Consider the following 20,111-nt stretch of genomic DNA (forward strand, 5'->3'; position numbering starts at 1 on the left):
CAGTGCAGCACTGGCACTATGAGGCACATTGTGTACATACCATTAGTGGGCAAAAATCATTTATTTGGAATAAAATACAAAACCACCCTCCTTCACCACTTTATTAACCCCAACACACCCAAGTCCGATGTAATCCACACGAGGTCCCACGACGGTCCTGGCTCTGCTACATCCGAACCTGGAGAGACAAAAAACATGTTCGATCTCTCCAGGCTCCAGAAAACACTGACAAGAAGGACCCACCTGGCAGCAGTGACATCACTCAGTTCATCGGAGGTCATACCTGGGTCCCCACCCTGCCAGTACTTTAACAGTGACAGTGCCGGCATTGAGGTGCATACTACCCCGCACTCCCCGGATGGCATTGTCAGTGTTAAAGTGCGGGGCCGTGTCCTATTCCCTGCCAGCACTTCAACACTGACAATGCCGTGCGGGGAGAGTGTTGATCACAGCCTACAATCTGCTTTCAGCCAGGGGTGTCTCGGCAGCTGCTCCTGGCAGAGTACACAGCTCTGCCAGGAGGACCTGCCAGGGACCGGGGTCGGTACATGCTGCAGCCAGCGGTGATCACAGCCTAAAATCTGCTGTCAGCCTGGTGTGACTCGGCAGCTCCTCCTTGCAGAGCACACAGCTATGACAGGAGGAGCTGCTGGGGACCAAGGTCAGTACATACTGCAACCAGGAGGAGATGCCAAGACACCCCAGGCTGACAGTAGATGGCAGACTGTATTCACTGCTCACCGCAGCATGTACTGACCTCGGTCCCCAGCAGCTCCACCTGGCAGAGCTGTGTGCTCTGCCAGGAGGAGTTGCTGAGACACCCCAGGCTGACAGCATATTGCAGTCTATGATCACCGCTCTCCTCAGACGGCATTGTCAGTGTTGAAGTGCTGGCGGGAAGTGGAACATGGCCCCGCACTTTAACACTGACAATGCCGTTCGGGGAGTGCGGGGCAGTCCGCACCTCCATGCCGGCACTGTCACTGTTAAAGTACTAGCAGGGTATGGGACACAACCCCACACTTTAAGAGTGCTTCAGGTCACCAGAGCTCAAACCGTGGATACCTGGGTCCGACCTCCGATGAACTGAGTGACATCACTGATGCCAGCCGGGTCCTTCTTGTCAGTGTTTTCCGGAGCCTAGAGCGATTGGACATGTTTTCGGTCTCTCCAGGCTCGGATGTAGCAGAGCCAGGACCGTCGTGGGACCTCATATGAATTACGTCAGACGTGGGTGTTTTGGGGTTAATAAAGTGGTGAAAGAGGGTGGCTTTGTATTTTATTCCAAATAAAGGATTTTTCTTAGTGTATGTGTATTTCTTTTTACTTATAGGATTAGTGCTGGGGGGTCTCATAGAAGACCCCTTCCCATCACTATTTCTGGGCTTGATGACAGCTGTGCACTATTAACCTCTCATTAACCCTATTGCCACCGCACCAGGGCCGAGTAAAGTCCCATGACTGTCGCATCTAAGGAATGCGGCAATTCCGGGCTGCTGCTGGAAGATATTTTAAGGCTGGGGGCTCTCAATAATGTGGGTCTCCCCAGCCTGAGAATACCAGCCCTCAGCTGTGGGGCTTTACCTTGGCTGGGTATCACAATTGGGGGAACCGCACTTCGGGTTTTTTTTTTTAAATTATTTATTTATGTTACTGTACGATATAGACCCATCCACTGGAGGTTGTGATTGGTTGCAGTCAAACATCTGTCACTCAGCATGGGAGCAGGTCTGACTGCAACCAATCACAGCCACCGGTATGCGGGAGAAACATTGAATATGTATGAACCTAATGAGCGGTGCAGTGAATATGTAATGAGGCAAATGAGTGGGTAGGGAAGAAGAAGAGAGGCAGCAGGACCAGTGTGACAGAGAAAGAGAGAGAGAGAGAGAAAGAATAAGTGGCACAATACTGTGACATATTCACAGAAACCACATGTGAGTCAGAAATGCAGGCAGGCATATTCTCCAGGGTCTCCCCATTCAGTTTCATCACTTTCCCATACATTTCAGCATTTTCTTCAGGCCCCCAGACCTCTTTGTTGGGTCCAGCAGAAAATGACTTGCAATTCCCATTGACTTACATTGTACTCGCTATTCGTAACAAATACACAAATATTCCAAAGTACTCGTTATGAGTATAGCATTTACGAATATTACAGTTCTCACTCATTTCTAATATATCAAAAAACAAAGCGGACCAGAGTAATAAATAGTGCAAAACAATAACACATTTTATTTAATGTGTGAGATAAACAGAACACAAAAAATGGGAAAGAAATGGCCATATAAAACACCATAAAATACAAAACATGGGGGGATGAGAGTAGAGAATGGCCCCAGGGGAAAGGCAGCAGCATGTACAGAAATAATCAGGGTTGGTATAAAAACTGACAAAAAGAGTTTCACTATACAGTACTTTGGATAGAATATCAGTGCAATATCCTGACTAGAGATGAACGAACCGGTTGTGCTTTGGCTCGAGCTTGGTTCGTCGAACGGAGGTCTAGTTCGAGTTTGGTTCGGCGAACTGGTTCGGCGAACCGCTCGAACCCATAGGAAACAATGGGAGGCAATCACAAACACATAAAAACACCTAGAAAACACCCTCAAAGGTGTCCAAAAGGTGACAAACAACTCACAACACAACACAAATACATGGGAAAGTGACAAGGACATATACTCATGCGAAAACAAAAGAGCTGGACAAGGAAAAAGAGGAGGAGACACAGATATAGTTATGGCATGCCCTTCTAAAATGATGTAAAACACTGCAAGGTGACTCAAAGCGGAGTCTCCCTTTTATCCAAAAATTGGGCCACACAGACACCCCTTCAGTGGCAGCACTTGTGCCCCAGTTGTACACTTCACAGGTAGATTTGCATCAAGCACATTCAAAAATACGCCATCCTTAACCATCCCCAGGATGGCACCGGGGTAGGTAGCAAAGTCTTTGCTGAACCATGACTTGTTCATCTTGGCTCCTTTTTAAAAACACAGCAAGGGTTACTCCAAGCGGAGTCTCCGTTTTTTCCAAAAATTGGGCCACACAGACACCCCTTCAGTCGCAGCACTTGTGCCACAGTTGTACACTTCACAGGTAGATTTGCATCAAGCACGTTCAAAAATACGCCATCCTTAACTGTCCCCAGGATGGCACCGGGGTAGATAGCAAAGTCTTTGCTGATGCCAGATCTGTTCATCTTGGATAATTTTTAGAAACACTGCAAGCAAGGGTTACTCCAAGCGGAGTCTCCCTTTTTTCCAAAAATTGGGCCACACAGACACCCCTTCAGTGGCAGGACTTGTGCCCCAGTCGTACACTTCACAGATAGATTTGCATCAAGCACATTCAAAATACACAAGCATTTACTCTCCCCAGGATGACACAGGGGTAGTAAATTCCTTGTGGATCCATGACTTGTTCATTTTGATGAACGTTAGTCTGTCCACATTGTCACTGGACAGACGCGTGCGCTTATCTGTCAGCACACACCCTGCAGCACTGAAGACACGTTCAGAGACAACGCTGGCAGCTGGGCACGACAAGATCTCCAAGGCGTAAGTGGAGAGCTCTGGCCATTTTTCAAGATTTGAAGCCCAAAATGAGCAAGGCTCCATTTGCAAAGTCATGGCATCGATGTCCATTTGGAGATACTCCTGTATCATCCTCTCCAGCCGTTGACTATGTGTCAGACTTGTTGTCTCTGGTGGCCTTGCAAAGGATGGTCTAAAAAAATTATGAGAAGATTCAATAAAATTTCTGTTACCAGCACCACATACGGTGCTGCTGGTACGGGTAGACTGTTGAAGATGACGAGACCGTCCCATGTTTGTGAAGTTACAACTGGGAGATTCACTCTTTGCACCACGGTTGTTTGGTGGAAAAGCCGAGCTAAGATCGAGTAACAGCTTTTGCTGATACTCCTGCATACGTGCGTCCCTTTCTATGGCTGGAATTATGTCACAAAATTTGGACTTGTACCGGGGATCTAATAGTGTGGCAAGCCAGTAGTCATCATCACTTCTAATTTTGACAATACAAGGGTCATATTAGAGGTAGTGCAGCAAGAAGGCGCTCATGTGTCTTGCTCAGCCATGCGGACCAAGTCCACGCTGTGTTTGTGGCATAGAGGTGCTAACCATTCTTTCTTCCTCTGACATCTCCCCCCAACCTCTTTCAACTGAAATTTGACCAAGGTCTCCCTCATCCGCTGAGTCTTCCATGTCCATGGACAGTTCTTCCTCCATTTCTTCATGTTCTCCTGCACTTTCCTAAACATTTTGCTTGCTACCATGCGCCCTTGTTGATCCCTGTCCCCCATGGTCTCATGCCTGCCTCCTTGGTGATGATGAACGTCTGCACCTTGGTGATGTTGTTGTCCCTTGCGCATATGAATCCTCCTGTAGTTCCTCCCCTTCCTGTTGTTCCACCTCCTGACTCCGAATAGTGTTTAGCGAGTGCTCCAGCATGTAAATGACTGGAATTGTCATGCTGATAATGGCATTGTCAGCGCTAAACATATTCGTCACCATGTCGAAACTGTGCAGAAGGGTGCATAGGTCCTTGATCTGAGACCACTCCATCAGGGTGATCTTCCCCACCTCTGCATCTCGTTGGCCCAGGCTATACGTCATGACGTATTGCACCAGGGCTCGACGGTGCTGCCACAGTCGCTGTAACATGTGAAGAGTCGAATTCCAGCGTGTCGGCACATCGCATTTCAGGAGATGAACCAGCAGGCCGAAAGACTTCTGGAGCGATGCAAGTCGCTCAGCTGCGGCGGTTGAACGGCAGAAGTGAACAGACAGTTTTCATGCCCTGTTCAGAAGGCCATCTAGGCCGGGAGAGTGTGTTAAAAATTGCTGCACAACAAGGTTCAACACGTGAGCTATACAAGGCACGTGTGTCACCTTGCCCAGGCGAAGGGCCGCACCCAGGTTTGCAGCATTGGGGCACACGGCCTTACCAGGCTGCAGGTTGAGTGGAGACAACCATTTACCAAACTCAGTTTCCAGAGCTGCCCACAACTCAGCCACTGTGTGACTCTTATTTCCAAGACATTTCAAGATAAAGACCGCCTGATGCCATTGCGCTCTGCTGCCAGCATAGTAATGAGGGGTGCGTGATTCCTTCTGTGCAGTTACAACGCTGGTGGCCTGACCAGGCAGGCTTGGGGCGGAGGTGGAGGACCCAGACGAGGTTGAGGAGGCAGAAGCAGTGGAGGAACTTGGGCAGACAGAGGATTGACGCCCAAGTCGTGGGGACGGCAAGACTTGTGCAGCAGACCCTTCAACATCTATCATCATAGTTACCCAGTGCCCAGTCAGCGACATGTAACGTCCCTGTCCATGCTTACTGGTCCAAGTATCGGTGGTGAACTGCACCTGTTCACACACAGAGTTTCTCAAGGAAGCGGTGGTGTTGTGTGCGACATGCTGGTGTAGCGCAGGCACACCTTTCTTAGAGAAGTAGTGGCGACTGGGCATGTGGTACTGGGGCACAGCGACAGACATAAGGTCTCTAAAATCCTGTGCGTCCACCAGGCGGAAAGGCAGCAATTCGGTAGCCAGGAGCTTACAGAGGGATAAAGTCCACCTCTTAGCTTTGTCATGGGTCACAGTAAATGGCCTTTTATTTGTCCATATCTGAGGGACAGAGATCTGGCTGCTCTGTGTAGACGGTGTTGAGTAGGGTGTCCCTGGAAAAATGCAGGTTTGTGAGGAAAGCGCAGGCACAGACATGATGTTGCCTTCATCCAACGTTGGTGCTATCGATGTCTGAGAGAGCTGTACACTCGCACTTTTTTCCCCTTCCAAACCAACTGACGACCTACCAAGCAAACTGCGTGTTGCGGTTACAGTGGTGGAAGTTGTGAGTGGAAAACCAGGTGTGACAGCTGTCCCCACAGTCCTAGAAGATGAAGAGCACGTGGATGCACTTGAAGGAGCAGGCGGTGGATGGTCCGCTCCGCTAGGCCGCATTGCAGCACGGTGAGCTTCCCACTGGGATATATGATATTTATTCATGTGACGATTCATGGAAGAAGTTGTCAAACTGCTGAGGTTTTTTCCTCTACTAACAGATTACCGACAAATTTTACAGATCACATGATTTGGGCGATCCTTTGCAAGGTCAAAAAAGGAACAGGCTAGGCAAGGCTTAGAGGACATGCGACCTGCTGATCCACCCCAACTAGTGCTCAGAGGCAGAGTGGTGGCTGAGGATGCAGTTGTAGATGTGCTACCAGTACTCCTCCTCTGTCCAGGAAGGCGCAAGGTAACTTCGTCGTCAGTTGCATCGTCCTCCACCGCCTCTGTTGACCTCCTCGAGTGCCTGACTGTAGGTTGACAGTAGGTGGGATCTAGAACTTCCTCATCAAGCGTTGTGTTTGCACTCCCCTCACCCTCAGATCATCCCAATCTGGTATCTGCGTCTCATCGTCATCAGTATGTTCCTCATTGTCTATTACAACAGGTGTTACAGTTTGTGAATAAGGGTCAACATTATGCTCAGAAACTTGGTCATCACAGCCTGAAACTGAGTCACAAAGGTTCTGGGCATCACTGCAGACCATTTCCCGGTCTGTACTTACTGTAGCTTGGGAGCAAGCAGACCTCTGATTCCCAGGCTATAGTGTGACTGAACAGCTCTGCAGACTCAGCCATCTCTGTTCCACCATACTGTGCAGGGCGGATGAAGACTTGAGAGCTGGGAGAAAGCAAGTGTGATTGGGATGACAACTCAGAGGACTGTTTTTTTTGGATGCGGTAGTTGAGGTGGAGGAGAGGACACTTGTTGGAGCACTTGAGATCCATTCAAGCATGTTTTTTTTTGGGCATCATCTACCTTTGCTCCAGTTGTTCGTGTCCGTAAAAAAGGGAGCACATCTGATTGTCCACGGAAAGTAGTAGACATCTTACTTTTGCTGGAAGATGGCCTATCTTCAGCAGATGTTAGTGGAGCTTTGCCACCTTCCCCACGGACACAAACTTTTTTTCCTTTTCCAACACCCCTGTTACTCTTCCCACCAGCATCTCTCATTTTGCCACTCATTTTGATTGCGACAAGATTGTCCACTTAAAATGTGGTAGTAAAAATTGAGAGGTGGTGTAGATTGCAGAGGTGGTCTAGCTTTATTGGCAGCAGAAGAAACAACACAGACTATCCCTGACAATGCAACTATGGCCCTTAAATTGGCGGCAAAGTTTGCAATTATAATGGCTTAGTAAAAATAAGCTTGGGGGTGCAATGCAGAGGTGCTGGAAATAGCTTGGCACCAGTGGGACACTAATGATGTCCAACAGCCACTTTTAGGATGCCACTAAGTTTTCTCAGTGTTTGCTATTATAATGGCTTAGTAAAAATGAGCTTGAGGGTGCAATGCAGAGGTGCTGGAAGTAGCTTGGCACCAGTGGGACACTCATGATGTCCAACAGCAACTTTTAGGATGGCACTAAGTTTTCTCAGTGTTTGCTATTATAATGGCATAGTAAAAATGAGCTTGAGGGTGCAATGCAGAGGTGCTGGAAATAGCTTGGCACCAGTGGGACACTAATGATGTCCAATAGCCACTTTTAGGATGCCACAAAGCTTTCTCAGTGTTTGCTATTATAATGGCTTAGTAAAAATGAGCTTGAGGGTGCAATGCAGAGTTGCTGGAAGTAGCTTGGCACCAGTGGGACACTAATGATTGTCCAACAGCCACTTTTAGGATGCCACTAAGTTTGCTCAGTGTTTGCTATTATAATGGCTTAGTAAAAATGAGCTTGAGGGTGCAATGCAGAGGTGCTGGAAGTAGCTTGGCACCAGTGGGACACTAATGATGTCCAACAGCCACTTTTAGGATGACACTAAGTTTTCTCAGTGTTTGCTATTGTAATGGCTTAGTAAAAATAAGCTTGAGAGTGCAATGCAGATATGCTGGAAATAGCTTGGCACCAGTGGGACACTAATGATGTCCAACAGCCACTTTTAGGATGCCACTAAGTTTTCTCAGTGTTTGCTATTATAATGGCTTAGTAAAAATGAGCTTGAGGGTGTAATGCAGAGTTGCTGGAAAGAACGTGGCACCAGTGGGACACTAATGATGTCCAACAGCCACTTTTAGGATGCCACAAAGTTTTCTCAGTGTTTGCTATTATAATGGCTTAGTAAAAATGAGCTTGAGGGTGCAATGCAGAGGTGCTGGAAGTAGCTTGGCACCAGTGGGACACTCATGATGTCCAACAGCCACTTTTAGGATGGCACTACGTTTTCTCAGTGTTTGCTATTATAATGGCATAGTAAAAATGAGCTTGAGGGTGCAATGCAGAGGTGCTGGAAATAGCTTGGCACCAGTGGGACACTAATGATGTCCAACAGCCACTTTTAGGATGCCACTAAGTTTTCTCAGTGTTTGCTATTATAATGGCTTAGTAAAAATGAGCTTGAGGGTGCAATGCAGAGTTGCTGAAAATAGCTTGGCACCAGTAGGACAGTAATGATGTCCAACAGCCACTTTTAGGATGACACTAAGTTTGCTCAGTGTTTGCTATTATAATGGATTAGTAAAAATAAGCTTGAGAGTGCAATGCAGATATGCTGGAAATAGCTTGGCACCAGTGGGACACTAATGATGTCCAACAGCCACTTTTAGGATGCCACTAAGTTTTCTCAGTGTTTGCTATTATAATGGCTTAGTAAAAATGAGCTTGAGGGTGTAATGCAGAGTTGCTGGAAAGAACGTGGCACCAGTGGGACACTAATGATGTCCAACAGCCACTTTTAGGATGCCACTAAGTTTTCTCAGTGTTTGCTATTATAATGGCTTAATAAAAATGAGCTTGAAGGTGCAATGCAGAGGTGCTGGAAATATCTTGGCACCAGTGGGACACTAATGATGTCCAACAGCCACTTTTAGGATGCCACTAAGTTTCCTCAGTGTTTGCTATTATAATGGCTTAGTAAAAATGAGCTTGAGAGTGCAATGCAGGGTTGCTGGAAGTAGCTTGGCACCAGTGGGACACTAATGATGTCCAACAGCCACTTTTAGGATGCCACTAAGTTTGCTCAGTGTTTGCTATTATAATGGCTTAGTAAAAATGAGCTTGAGGGTGCAATGCAGAGGTGCTGGAAGTAGCTTGGCACCAGTGGGACACTAATGATGTCCAACAGCCACTTTTAGGATGCCACTAAGTTTTCTCAGTGTTTGCTATTATAATGGCTTAGTAAAAATGAGCTTGAGAGTTGCTGGAAGTAGCTTGGCACCAGTGGGACACTAATGATGTCCAACAGCCACTTTTAGGATGCCACTAAGTTTTCTCAGTGTTTGCTATTATAATGGCTTAGTAAAAATGAGCTTGAGGGTGCAATGCAGAGGTGCTGGAAATTGCTTGGCACCAGTGGGACACTAATGATGTCCAACAGCCACTTTTAGGATGCCACTAAGTTTGCTTAGTGTTTGCTATTATAATGGCTTAGTAAAAATGAGCTTGAGGGTGCAATGTGTCACGCTCTCCGGGTCCCCTGCTCTGCTCCCCGACTCACCTGCCACGCTCCCCGGCTTCCCGGCTTCGCTCCCCGGCTCCTCTGTCAGGCGTCCCCCGCTCCACGGTCTCCAGCCTCCATCACCTGCGGTCCCCAGGCGGCCCGGTCCCCGCTCCCGGCGCCCGTCGGCAGCCCTGCTCCAGGCCGGCTCCCCTGCTTCCTATACACCGCTCCCTGCCCTGGCTTCTGGCACCCGGGCCTCGCGCATGCGCATTAGGGCGCGCGCGCGGTCATTGACCCTCTCTTAAAGGGCAAGCATCCACTGACAGGAAATTGAACACACAGATACAGGGTATAAAGGGGTTTAATGTCCAAGTGGGCGGGGCCTGTTCTTCGTGTTTCCTAAGCTAGGAGTCAGGTCTCCTTGTGTCTCTGTGATATACTTACCTGTCTCTCTTCTAGAGCCGCTCCTGCCTCGCCATCCGGTCCTGCCGATTCCCGAACCCCGAACGCTGACTATCTGCCATCCCGTCAGTCCGTACCATCTCTGATCCCTGTGGTGACCCGTCCTCTCGCTCCATCGGTTCCGGACTCTGCCTGACAACATCTCGGCCTCCGAACCTGAGCTCCGTCACCCGGACTACCATCAGTGACTCCGTGGTCCCAGGGACTTCTCCATTTCACTCTTTTGCACGGACTGTCCTGCTACCCGTAGTGCTCCGGCTACCGGACCCCTTGCCTTCATTAAGGTGTTCGGCCCAGTGGATCCACCTCCTGGGTCTGCCCGTCCACCTGGCCCTAACAGTAAGAACAGGCCATGGATCCCGCCCAAGCACTAGCGGCCTTGCAGGAGGAACTCACACGCCAGCGTGAGACCCAGACCCGCATGCTGAACTTCATGTCTTCTGTGGACGCTCGCCTGAACGCGCTGCAAGCGTCGGTAACATCTTCGGCATCTCGAGCTTCCACTGTACAATCCACGGCCACAGCTCCCGTGGCAGCCTCCTCGGATGCTTCAAGGCTTCGTTTGGCCTCACCACCCCGGTACGCTGGAGATCCCAAGACCTGCAGGGGTTTCATCAATCAATGCTCTCTCCATTTCAAGCAGCTGCCGCACTTGTTTGCCTCCGACCAAGCCAAGGTCGCGTTCATGATGTCCCATCTAGAGGGTGAGGCGCTGGCCTGGATGAACCCCTTGTGGGAGAAGGAGGATCCGGTGACCACTAACATCCAGGAGTTCCTGCAGGCATTTCGTGGCACCTTTGACGAGCCCGGACGCGCCTCCGCGTCTGCCTCATCTCTCCTCCGGCTACGTAAGGGGACTCTGACGGTGGGTCAATATGCCATCCGTTTTCGCACCTTGGCTTCGGAACTCGGGTGGAACAATGAGGCTCTAACCGCCGCCTTCTGGGAAGGCCTCTCGGGTCGTATGAAAGATGAGCTGGCTGGTCGTGACGTGCCGTCCACCCTGGATGCCCTGATTGCCCTAGCGACTCGAGTGGATCTTCGTTTTCAGGAACGATCCAAAGAGGTGTCCCGTGAGAGACGTCCGATACGGCATTTCTCTCCTCCGCAGAAGCCCGCCGTACTTCAGTCAACGTCATCTGGTGTCTCCGTCCACGAGCCCATGCAGATCGACTGTTTGCGGCAGTCTGAACAATGCCGAGCAGAACGGCTCGCCAAGGGCCTCTGCTTCTACTGCGGAGAGGGCACACACCTTCTACGCTCTTGTCCAGAGAGGCCGGGAAACTCCAAAGCCTAGGGTTGGTAGGAGAGGCCACCCTAGGTGCTGGGATTCTCTCAGACCCGGTTACGTGGACTGTTCAAGTGACAACGGGAGAGACGCGGTTCACGGCCGAGGCGTACCTCGATTCCGGGGCAGCAGGCAATTTCATCCAGCAGGCCACGGTGGACAAGTACCAGGTGCCTGTTGCTCCACTCGACAAACCCCTAGTGATTGCCTCTGTGGATGTGAGACCCCTCTCTGACACCATCTCGTGGATCACCAAGCCGGTGGAACTGCGTATCGGTGCCCTGCCCACCGAGAACATCGCTCTCTATGTCCTCCCACACATGTCCCATCAAATCCTGCTGGGACTCCCCTGGTTACGGACACACGAACCCTCAGTCAGCTGGGGTACTGGTGAAATCACCCGATGGGGCTCCTCTTGCCACGAGAACTGTCTGAAGACTATTCAACCCATCCGACGACCTCCGGTTCCAGAGTCCCTACCGGGACTGCCCTCGGCCTATTGGTCCTTCACGGACGTCTTTGATAAAAAGGAGTCAGAGGTACTGCCGCCACATCGTCCTTACGATTGTGCCATCGACCTGCTCCCGGAAACTACACCACCTCGAGGACGGATATATCCGCTGTCTCCTGCCGAAACAAGGGCCATGTCTACCTACATCACAGAGAACCTGGCAAGGGGATTCATTCGGAGATCCTCCTCTCCTGCTGGAGCAGGCTTCTTCTTCGTTAAGAAGAAAGAGGGCGACCTACGCCCATGCATTGACTACCGGGGATTGAACCAAATCACCGTGAAAAATAAATACCCCCTGCCGCTCATCCCCGAATTGTTTGATCGGCTTAGAGGAGCTCGTGTGTTTACCAAGTTGGATCTTCGGGGTGCCTACAACCTGGTCCGCATCCGCTCTGGGGACGAATGGAAGACCGCGTTCAATACTCGCGATGGGCACTATGAATACTGTGTGATGCCCTTCGGCCTGTGTAACGCACCAGCAGTTTTTCAGGAATTGGTGAACGACGTGTTCCGGGACCTTCTCTACATCTGTGTGGTGGTGTATCTTGATGACATCCTGGTCTTTTCTCCGGACCTCCAGACCCACAGAAAGAACGTGCAGCTGGTACTACAAAGACTGAGGGAAAATCGTCTGTACGCCAAGTACGAGAAGTGTGTCTTCGAGCAGTCTTCTCTTCCCTTCCTGGGTTACGTAATCTCCGATACCGGACTGCAGATGGATCCGGAGAAGGTCTCTTCCATTCTCAACTGGCCCACTCCTTCTGGACTGAAGGCAATCCAACGCTTTCTGGGATTCGCAAACTATTACCGTCAGTTCATCCCTCACTTCTCGGCTCTGACTGCACCTCTCTCCGCCTTGACCAAGAAGGGGGCTAATCCAAAGGACTGGTCACCTGCGGCCGACGCCGCGTTTGGCTCTCTGAAGCGGGCATTTGCTTCCTCCCCTGTGCTCCACCGTCCGGAGTTAAACCGACAGTTCACCTTGGAGGTGGATGCCTCCTCCTCGGGAGCCGGAGCAGTGCTCATGCAGAAGTCCTCCTTCGGGAAGATGGTGACCTGCGGTTTCTTCTCCAAGAGCTTCTCAGCGCCTGAACGCAACTACACCATCGGTGACCGAGAGCTATTGGCAGTCAAACTGGCTCTGGAGGAATGGCGCTACCTTCTGGAGGGAGCAGTGTACCCCGTGATCATTTACACGGACCACAAGAACCTGGAATACCTGCGGTCCGCTCAGCGACTGAACCCACGGCAAGCCAGGTGGTCCTTGTTCTTTGCCAGGTTCGATTTCCAGCTCCATTTCCGACCTGCGGACAAGAATGTACACGCAGATGCCTTGTCCAGGTCATTAAGGTGTTCGGCCCAGTGGATCCACCTCCTGGGTCTGCCCGTCCACCTGGCCCTAACACAATGCAGAGGTGCTGGAAATAGCTTGGCACCAGTAGGACACTAATGAAATCCAACAGCCACTTTTAGGATGCCACTAAGTTTGCTCAGTGTTTGCTATTATAATGGCTTAGTAAAAATGAGCTTGAGGGTGCAATGCAGAGATGTTAGAAATAGCTTGGCACCAGTGGGACCCTAATGAAGTCTAACAGCCACTTTTAGGATGCCACTAAGTTTGCTCAGTGTTTGCTATTATAATGGCTTAGTAAAAATGAGCTTGAGAGTGCAATGCAGGGTTGCTGGAAGTAGCTTGGCACCAGTGGGACACTAATGATGCCCAACAGCCACTTCTAGGATACCACTAAGTTTGCTCAGTGTTTGCTATTATAATGGCTTAGTAAAAATGAGCTTGAGGGTGCAATACAGAGATGTTGGAAATAGCTTGGCACCAGTAGGACACTAATGAAGTCCAACAGTCACTTTTAGGATGCCACTAACTGGCAGCACTCTTTTCAATTAAAATGGCTTTGCAAAAATGTGCAGGAGAGGAGAATGCAGAGGTGGTGGGACTTGCTTGGCACAAGTGCCACAATAATTGAGGACAGCAGCCACTCTTTGGATGGCACTAACTGGCAGCACTCTGCAATTAAAATGGCTTTGCTAAAAAGGGCAGGAGGGTACAGTGGCAGGGTTGTGGGTCAGTGTAGAGGAAAGGAAGCCTCACTTTATATCCCTCCTAATGGTGAAATGCAGCAAGGAAGTCCCTGAGCTTAGCTACACAGACGCTGTTATCTGTAGCTGTTAAAAACTGTTTCCACAGACCTACCTGTCACCTATGTCTCTGAGCCGGATGAAATTAGCCCTCAAAAGGGCTGAATTAAACTTCTATCCCTAATCTGTAGAGCACTTTGTGTAGAGCGTACACAGCAGGTTCGGCGGCAGGAGCTGCATCAGCGGTGACTGTCACCCAGATGCAGAAGGCAGATAATGGCGTCCAGACGGGAACATTGCTGTATTTATAATGCAAGGACATGTGACATGGACAGCGTATTACACATGCCCTTCCTTGTCTGGCAAAAAGTCCACTTAGCTGTGTGTGTGTCTTGGATTGGCTGAAATGTGGCCCACCCCACTACAAGCGCGCTTAGGGAAGGAAGAAAAAAAAAATGGCGATCGCCATTATCCCAGCAGCAGTGATCTGAACGCACTGTCCCCGCACACTATACGCTGAAATTTCATAATAGTGTGAATCACAGAGTGAATTACACTATTACAGCGAAAAGCCAGCTAGTAATTTGCTTGGCTTTTTGCTGATAGAACCGTTCTCGAACGTAACTCGAGCTAACGAACTTTTAGCAAAAAGCTCGAGTTCTAGTTCGATCTAGAACACCGCCTAAAATCACTCAAACCACGAACTGGAGAACCACGAACCGCGCTCAACTCTAATCCTGACTAGCAGCTATTACAGACAAAGTGCAAGCATAGCAGCATATAATGAATCAATAGTCATAAAGTGCTGAGTGCATTAGTGGATACAGTGCAAATATAGCAGCATAAAGTAGTTATAAAGTGCCAAGTGCAATTAACAAGAAATGAATCCTGAAACTGCTACAAGCACAATGTATATGTAGAATCCACTCTATCACATGCCATCAACACAATACAATTACAATGTCAGGATGATATACAAAAAGCCGGTTGCAAAATGCTGAGTGCAAAAAAGAGCCAGAATCCCCAGTTAAGGGGACCCTCCATAAGGAAAAGCCCCCTAAAACTTCCAACGTACGTTTCGCAGAGTCAAATAACACCCCTGTGGACACCGCTTCATCAGGGAGGGAAGGCGAGGGTGATAAAGGTAAGTAACCTCACTCATTTATAATGCCCGCTGTGCATAAGACTTCCTGGAGTGACGCCCACTGGAATGACGCGCACGGAAGCCGGCGCCACACCCATATATTATGTATAATATATATATGGACTACTTTTATACATTTATCTACATAACAAAAGTATACAATTCTAGTACCCCCAAAATTGAATTCAGTGCCATAGTAGTGGTGCCACAGAGTGTAGAGTAAACGAAACCACACAATGCTCAAATGTACATATAGTAACCAAGTGAAAGCACACATTCATATATAAAGTGATTTAATAAAAGAATTTTATAATACTGTATATCAAGGTCTACGTGGCAACAAATATATGGCAAAAAAAATTCTAAAATGAGTGGCATAACCAAAAGCTCTTTGAACGTTCGATGCAGTCCGCTGTTATGTAACGATATTAGAGCTGCAATTTGGAAGTAAAACAAATTGCAGACAAGTTGCATACAAATTGCAGACTGGAGGAGGATGATATGGGCAAAGTCATCTGCAACATGTAGCAAAATATTCAACAGATTTGGATTTTTTGCTGTCATGTTGCAGTTGTGGGTCACAATGCAAACCCACTGACTATCAATCAAAGAGATGCCGCAAAGTAACATTTTGATCTTCATGTTGCCTTGTAGTCCTAGCATAAAAAGGATACAAAATTAAAATGAAGGGTTCTGGTAGATAAATTTGTGGCTAAGCTTCACTTTAAAAACTGCACATTGTGGTCTCTTGTAAATTTAAAAAAAAAAAATTAAAATATTGTGATTTTTTTTTTTTTTTTGCAGAGAAAAAGAAGAAGAACCCGAATTCAACAGAGTGAATATATTAATGTTGTCCCGCGACGGCCGAAAAACAATAAGCCTTATATGCCTTATGCTACCAATCCTATTCACCCTTGTACTCGCTGATTACTGCATATGCTGCGCAGAAATTAAATCTGTGTTTACCAGGACTGTCACAACAGCAAAACAGCAGTCTATATGCCTGTCTATTACTATTTTTTTTCCAGTAATTTCAATAATAGGCTGTCTCATTTGCATTAACTAGTTACAAAATGTAGAAATTCCTAATATTCTATGACAGTTTACCTTTGGCCCGAATCACACATCCGTTAAACACGTGCGTGTTTGTTCCGTTTCCGTATATACCGGAGACACGGACAAACATGCACTAATGTTAATCTGTTTGAGGTCACACGTGCGTTATTTCATAATGTCCGTGTGCCCGTAATCCGTATGTGTTTCCGTGTTGCACGGAAGCATGTCCGTTTTCTGAATGGAGCACGCACACACGGACCCAATGAAAGTCTATGGGTATGTGCGCACACGTTAGTAAACACGTATGCATCTCTCAATGGTCCGTGTCCGCTTGGTGCTTTTTTCTAGCGATGTCGGTCATTCTTTCTTTTTCTGTGTATGTCGGTCAATCTCCCTCAGTCCGTCGGTCGGTCTCTCTGTCTTGTCTGTCCCTCTCTCTCTCTGTCCATGTCGGTCAGTCTCCCCCCTCTCTCAAACTTACCGATCCCCGATCACTGGCGCGGTGCTGCATGGCTGTTAAATAAACTCCGGCGGCTTTTCCTCTTTTGAAAAAGCCGGCCGCTCATTAATCAATCTTCTATTCCCTGCTTTCCCTGCCCACCGGATTGGTTGCAGTGAGACACGCCCCCATGCTAAGTGACAGCTTTCTCACTGCAACCAATCACAGCTGCCGGTGGGCGGGTCTATACTGTGCAGTAAAAAAAAATAATTAAAAAAAAAATAACGTGCGGTCTCCCCCCATTTTGATACCAGCCAGGGTAAAGTCACACGGCTGAAGGCTGGTATTCTCAGGATGGGGAGCTCCACGTTATGGGGAGCCCCCCAGCCTAACAATATCAGCCAGCAGCCGCCCAGAATTGCTGCATCCATTACATGCGACAGTTCTGGGGCTCTACCCGGCTCTTCACGAATTGCCCTGGTGTGTTGGCAATCGGGGTAATAAAGAGTTAATGGCAGCCCATAACTGCCACTAAGTCCAAGATTAATCATTGCAGGCGTCTCCCCGAGATACCTTCCATGATTAATCTGTAAGTTACAGTATATAAACACACACAACGAAAAATCCTTTATTTACAATAATAAACAATAACAAATACCCTCGTTCACCAATTTATTAAGCCCCAAAAAACATCCATGTCCGGCGTAATCCAGGGAGGTCCAGCGTCGCTTCCAGCTCTGCTACATGAAGGTGACAGGAGCTGCAGAAGAACACCGCTGCTCCTGACAGCTCCACGCAGCAACTGAGGTGAGAAGCGCAATCAGCTGTGCTGTCACTGAGGTTACTCGCGGCCACCCCTGGATCCTTCAACTGTGACTGCAAGTCGCCCGAGTGACAGCGATGAAGTCACAGATAAGTTGCGGTCTCGGGTGGAGGTTCCAGCTAGCCGCGAGAGTCCTGCACGGGTGACCGCTAATCAATACGCAACACAAACAGAGCCGCGGTATGACAATGAAGTCGGGTGAAGTTCACCCGAGTTCATTCTCAGCGCGCGACTCTGTCTGCTGTCAGCGGGCATGTGTCAATGACATTTATTATCACACATGCAATATTTCACACGGACATCACACTCACATGTCAGTTTCGAATCTCACGCACACGCGGTTAGCATACGCCGTTCACACGAATGCCACACGGACAATGAAAACAGACATAAAAATGGATCATGGACCTGAAAAACGGCCCGTATTACACGTGCATGCTTTTCACGGATGTGTGTTTCAGGACTTACAGATAATACTTAAAAGGACCTTTCACAATATATTTTTTTTAAACTGTATATATTACTAAAAATGGGCAGGAGGGATAATTAAAAGGTGTTTTTTTTTCCCTTTACTGTATTGAAGAGGTATTGGGTTTTGGTTAGAGTACTGAATATGTATATCTCCCCTCCACCCAAAAGACCATTAACAGACATTCTTCTCTGGAGGAATTTACTTTTTCCCCTTCATGACCCAATCATAAAAAGGCAGAGGAAGATCATACGTTCACAGATCATATAAGCCTACGGATAATAACAGAACAGGCTTTATCAGTGTAATCTGGTGAGACTTCATGAGAAATCCTTACAGAGTTGGGAAAGTGGGTGGTAGTAGAGATGAGCAGACCCGTGAAAGTTTGGTTCAGAGGGTGAAGCCGGACTTTTCAGTTCAGTTTGGGACCCTGACTTGACCTGATCCTCAATGGAAGTCACTACTTGGGCAGTTCGGGTCTCCGCCCACATGCAGCCAGCCATAAATAGATCAATTCCGGGGGCAGGTGGGCGGGATTTTTCAATTTTTTTGGTGCACACTACATCTAATCACGCTGTTGTTACCCCCAGTGTGAGCCATTCAAACAGTTCAAGTGACTCGCACAGGGCCGGGCTCTGAGCGTACCCGAGCATAGCAATGCTCACGCCAGTGGTTTGCTTACATAAAGCACCCGAACTCTGAATACAAACTCTGTTTTTTGTAAAGTCACAGAACCTCGGGTTTACTCATTTCTAGTGGGGAGCTCTTGGGTGACAGCGTGAAGAACCAAAGCAGTGAATATCTCTGCACCTACTACAGGAATCATGGAATAAAAGGGAATTCTCAGTATGCCCTAATATCTGTAGTAGGTCAAGCACATTGTATGTGACAAACTCTACTCTCACAATCATGTTCACTGCTCCGCCGCTCCTACTCTGCAGCTCTTCTCATCTCCCAGTATTGTAATGACAAAAAGCGATGTCAGGAGATTTAGGGGACAAGGCAGGAGCAGATATATCACTGATGCAAGGGACCCAAGAGGTAAGGAGTCCCAATTCTACCTCCAAAGCAGGTGAAATTATGCATTATGAGAAGCTCTTGGGCTACAAATAGCCCATGTATTATTCTTGCACAGGGGCCCTTTTCTGTCTGTGTCCACTAGTGGGAAAAAGTGAATACTCCCAGGGAAGAATCCGTTTATCACCCCTTAATTGAAGGAGAAATTTGCAGATAGTGCATCTTAAACTTCAAAAGCCCATATCTCCACAATAAAGAGGAAAAATAAAACATAAAAATGAGCCCCTCTACCCCTTTTTAGTGGTATATACTCTTGAAAATAAAAAATATTGGGAAACGTCCCCTTTAATGAATAACAAATAAAAAAAAATGTGTAATTAAATAGTACAAAGCAACAATAAATAAAGTATTTGATTTACATAGACAATTAACCCCTCTTGGCATGAAGCAAAATCTATGATATAAAATCTAGCTGAACACTCTTAGTTACATATTAATGGGGGAATACATAAAGTCCTGTACCTCACCTATTGACATATAACATGATTGCAAGTTCTGTAGCATGAAATTTTTTTATGCCTAAATGTGTGGCTTTTTGCTGATTTGGGTTTTTCTCATCACCTTTCAAAAGTGATGAGATAAGTACTGTAAATGGAAGGTAGTAGAAGGGGCAGGACCTCCAGGTGCCTCAAAAAAGCAAGTTAGAGGTTAAAGGGGTTGTCCGGTCTAAATCCACAAGTCTGCAGTCACTATGAATTGCACACTGTGCGCTGTGAAGATTCTTTTGTGTCAGTGCCAGGAACGACGATTACATGGCCGCGAGTGTGTGATATACATACTTGCAGCCAGAATCAGACTAGAGGGGCGCAGCCTCGCTCAATGTAAGTGTATTGAGCTAGGCTACACCCACTTAGTTGAAATGTGGCTGGGAGTATACATAACGCGTACTTGTAACCACGTGGCCGTCCTTCCTGGCTACAACAATGTAAAAGAAATGTAATGAGAAGCAATAAAAACATAACATCTACTCCAAAATGTTATACTTAAAAACACCAGTTCACCAGGGAAAGAGCAAGTCACCCCACAGCTCCACTGACAGATTTTTTTTTTTTACAAATTTGAGAATTTTTGTAAGCCAATAAAATAGTAGCAAAAACTATGTTTGTTATCTCCATTATCAAACTGAGCTGAAGAATCTGGTTGTCAGGTCATTTTTAATGTACAATTAATGTGATAAAAATAAAACTCAAAAAGCAAAGGCAGAATTGCGTTTTTTATTTTTTACTACTTTTGTTTTCCAATTTAGTCTTACTTTGTATGGCATTGTGCCACCCCCG

The 20,111-nt window shown here is 47.7% G+C and overlaps 1 protein-coding gene across 1 annotated transcript in view; it reads left to right on the top strand.

Annotated features, from left to right (window-relative positions):
- The window catches only part of LOC142245983 (T-cell-specific surface glycoprotein CD28-like), a 204,329-nt gene extending 184,302 nt beyond the window's left edge, over positions 1-20,027 (top strand). The window contains exon 5 of the mRNA XM_075318993.1: positions 15,775-20,027. Coding sequence (XP_075175108.1) covers positions 15,775-15,897 — 123 coding nt within the window. The 3' untranslated portion in view covers positions 15,898-20,027. The remainder of the gene's footprint in view (positions 1-15,774) is intronic.
- The last annotated feature ends 84 nt before the right edge of the window (positions 20,028-20,111 follow it).

This window comes from Anomaloglossus baeobatrachus, chromosome 7 (assembly GCF_048569485.1).
Source record: "Anomaloglossus baeobatrachus isolate aAnoBae1 chromosome 7, aAnoBae1.hap1, whole genome shotgun sequence".
Classification (NCBI taxonomy): domain Eukaryota; kingdom Metazoa; phylum Chordata; class Amphibia; order Anura; family Aromobatidae; genus Anomaloglossus; species Anomaloglossus baeobatrachus.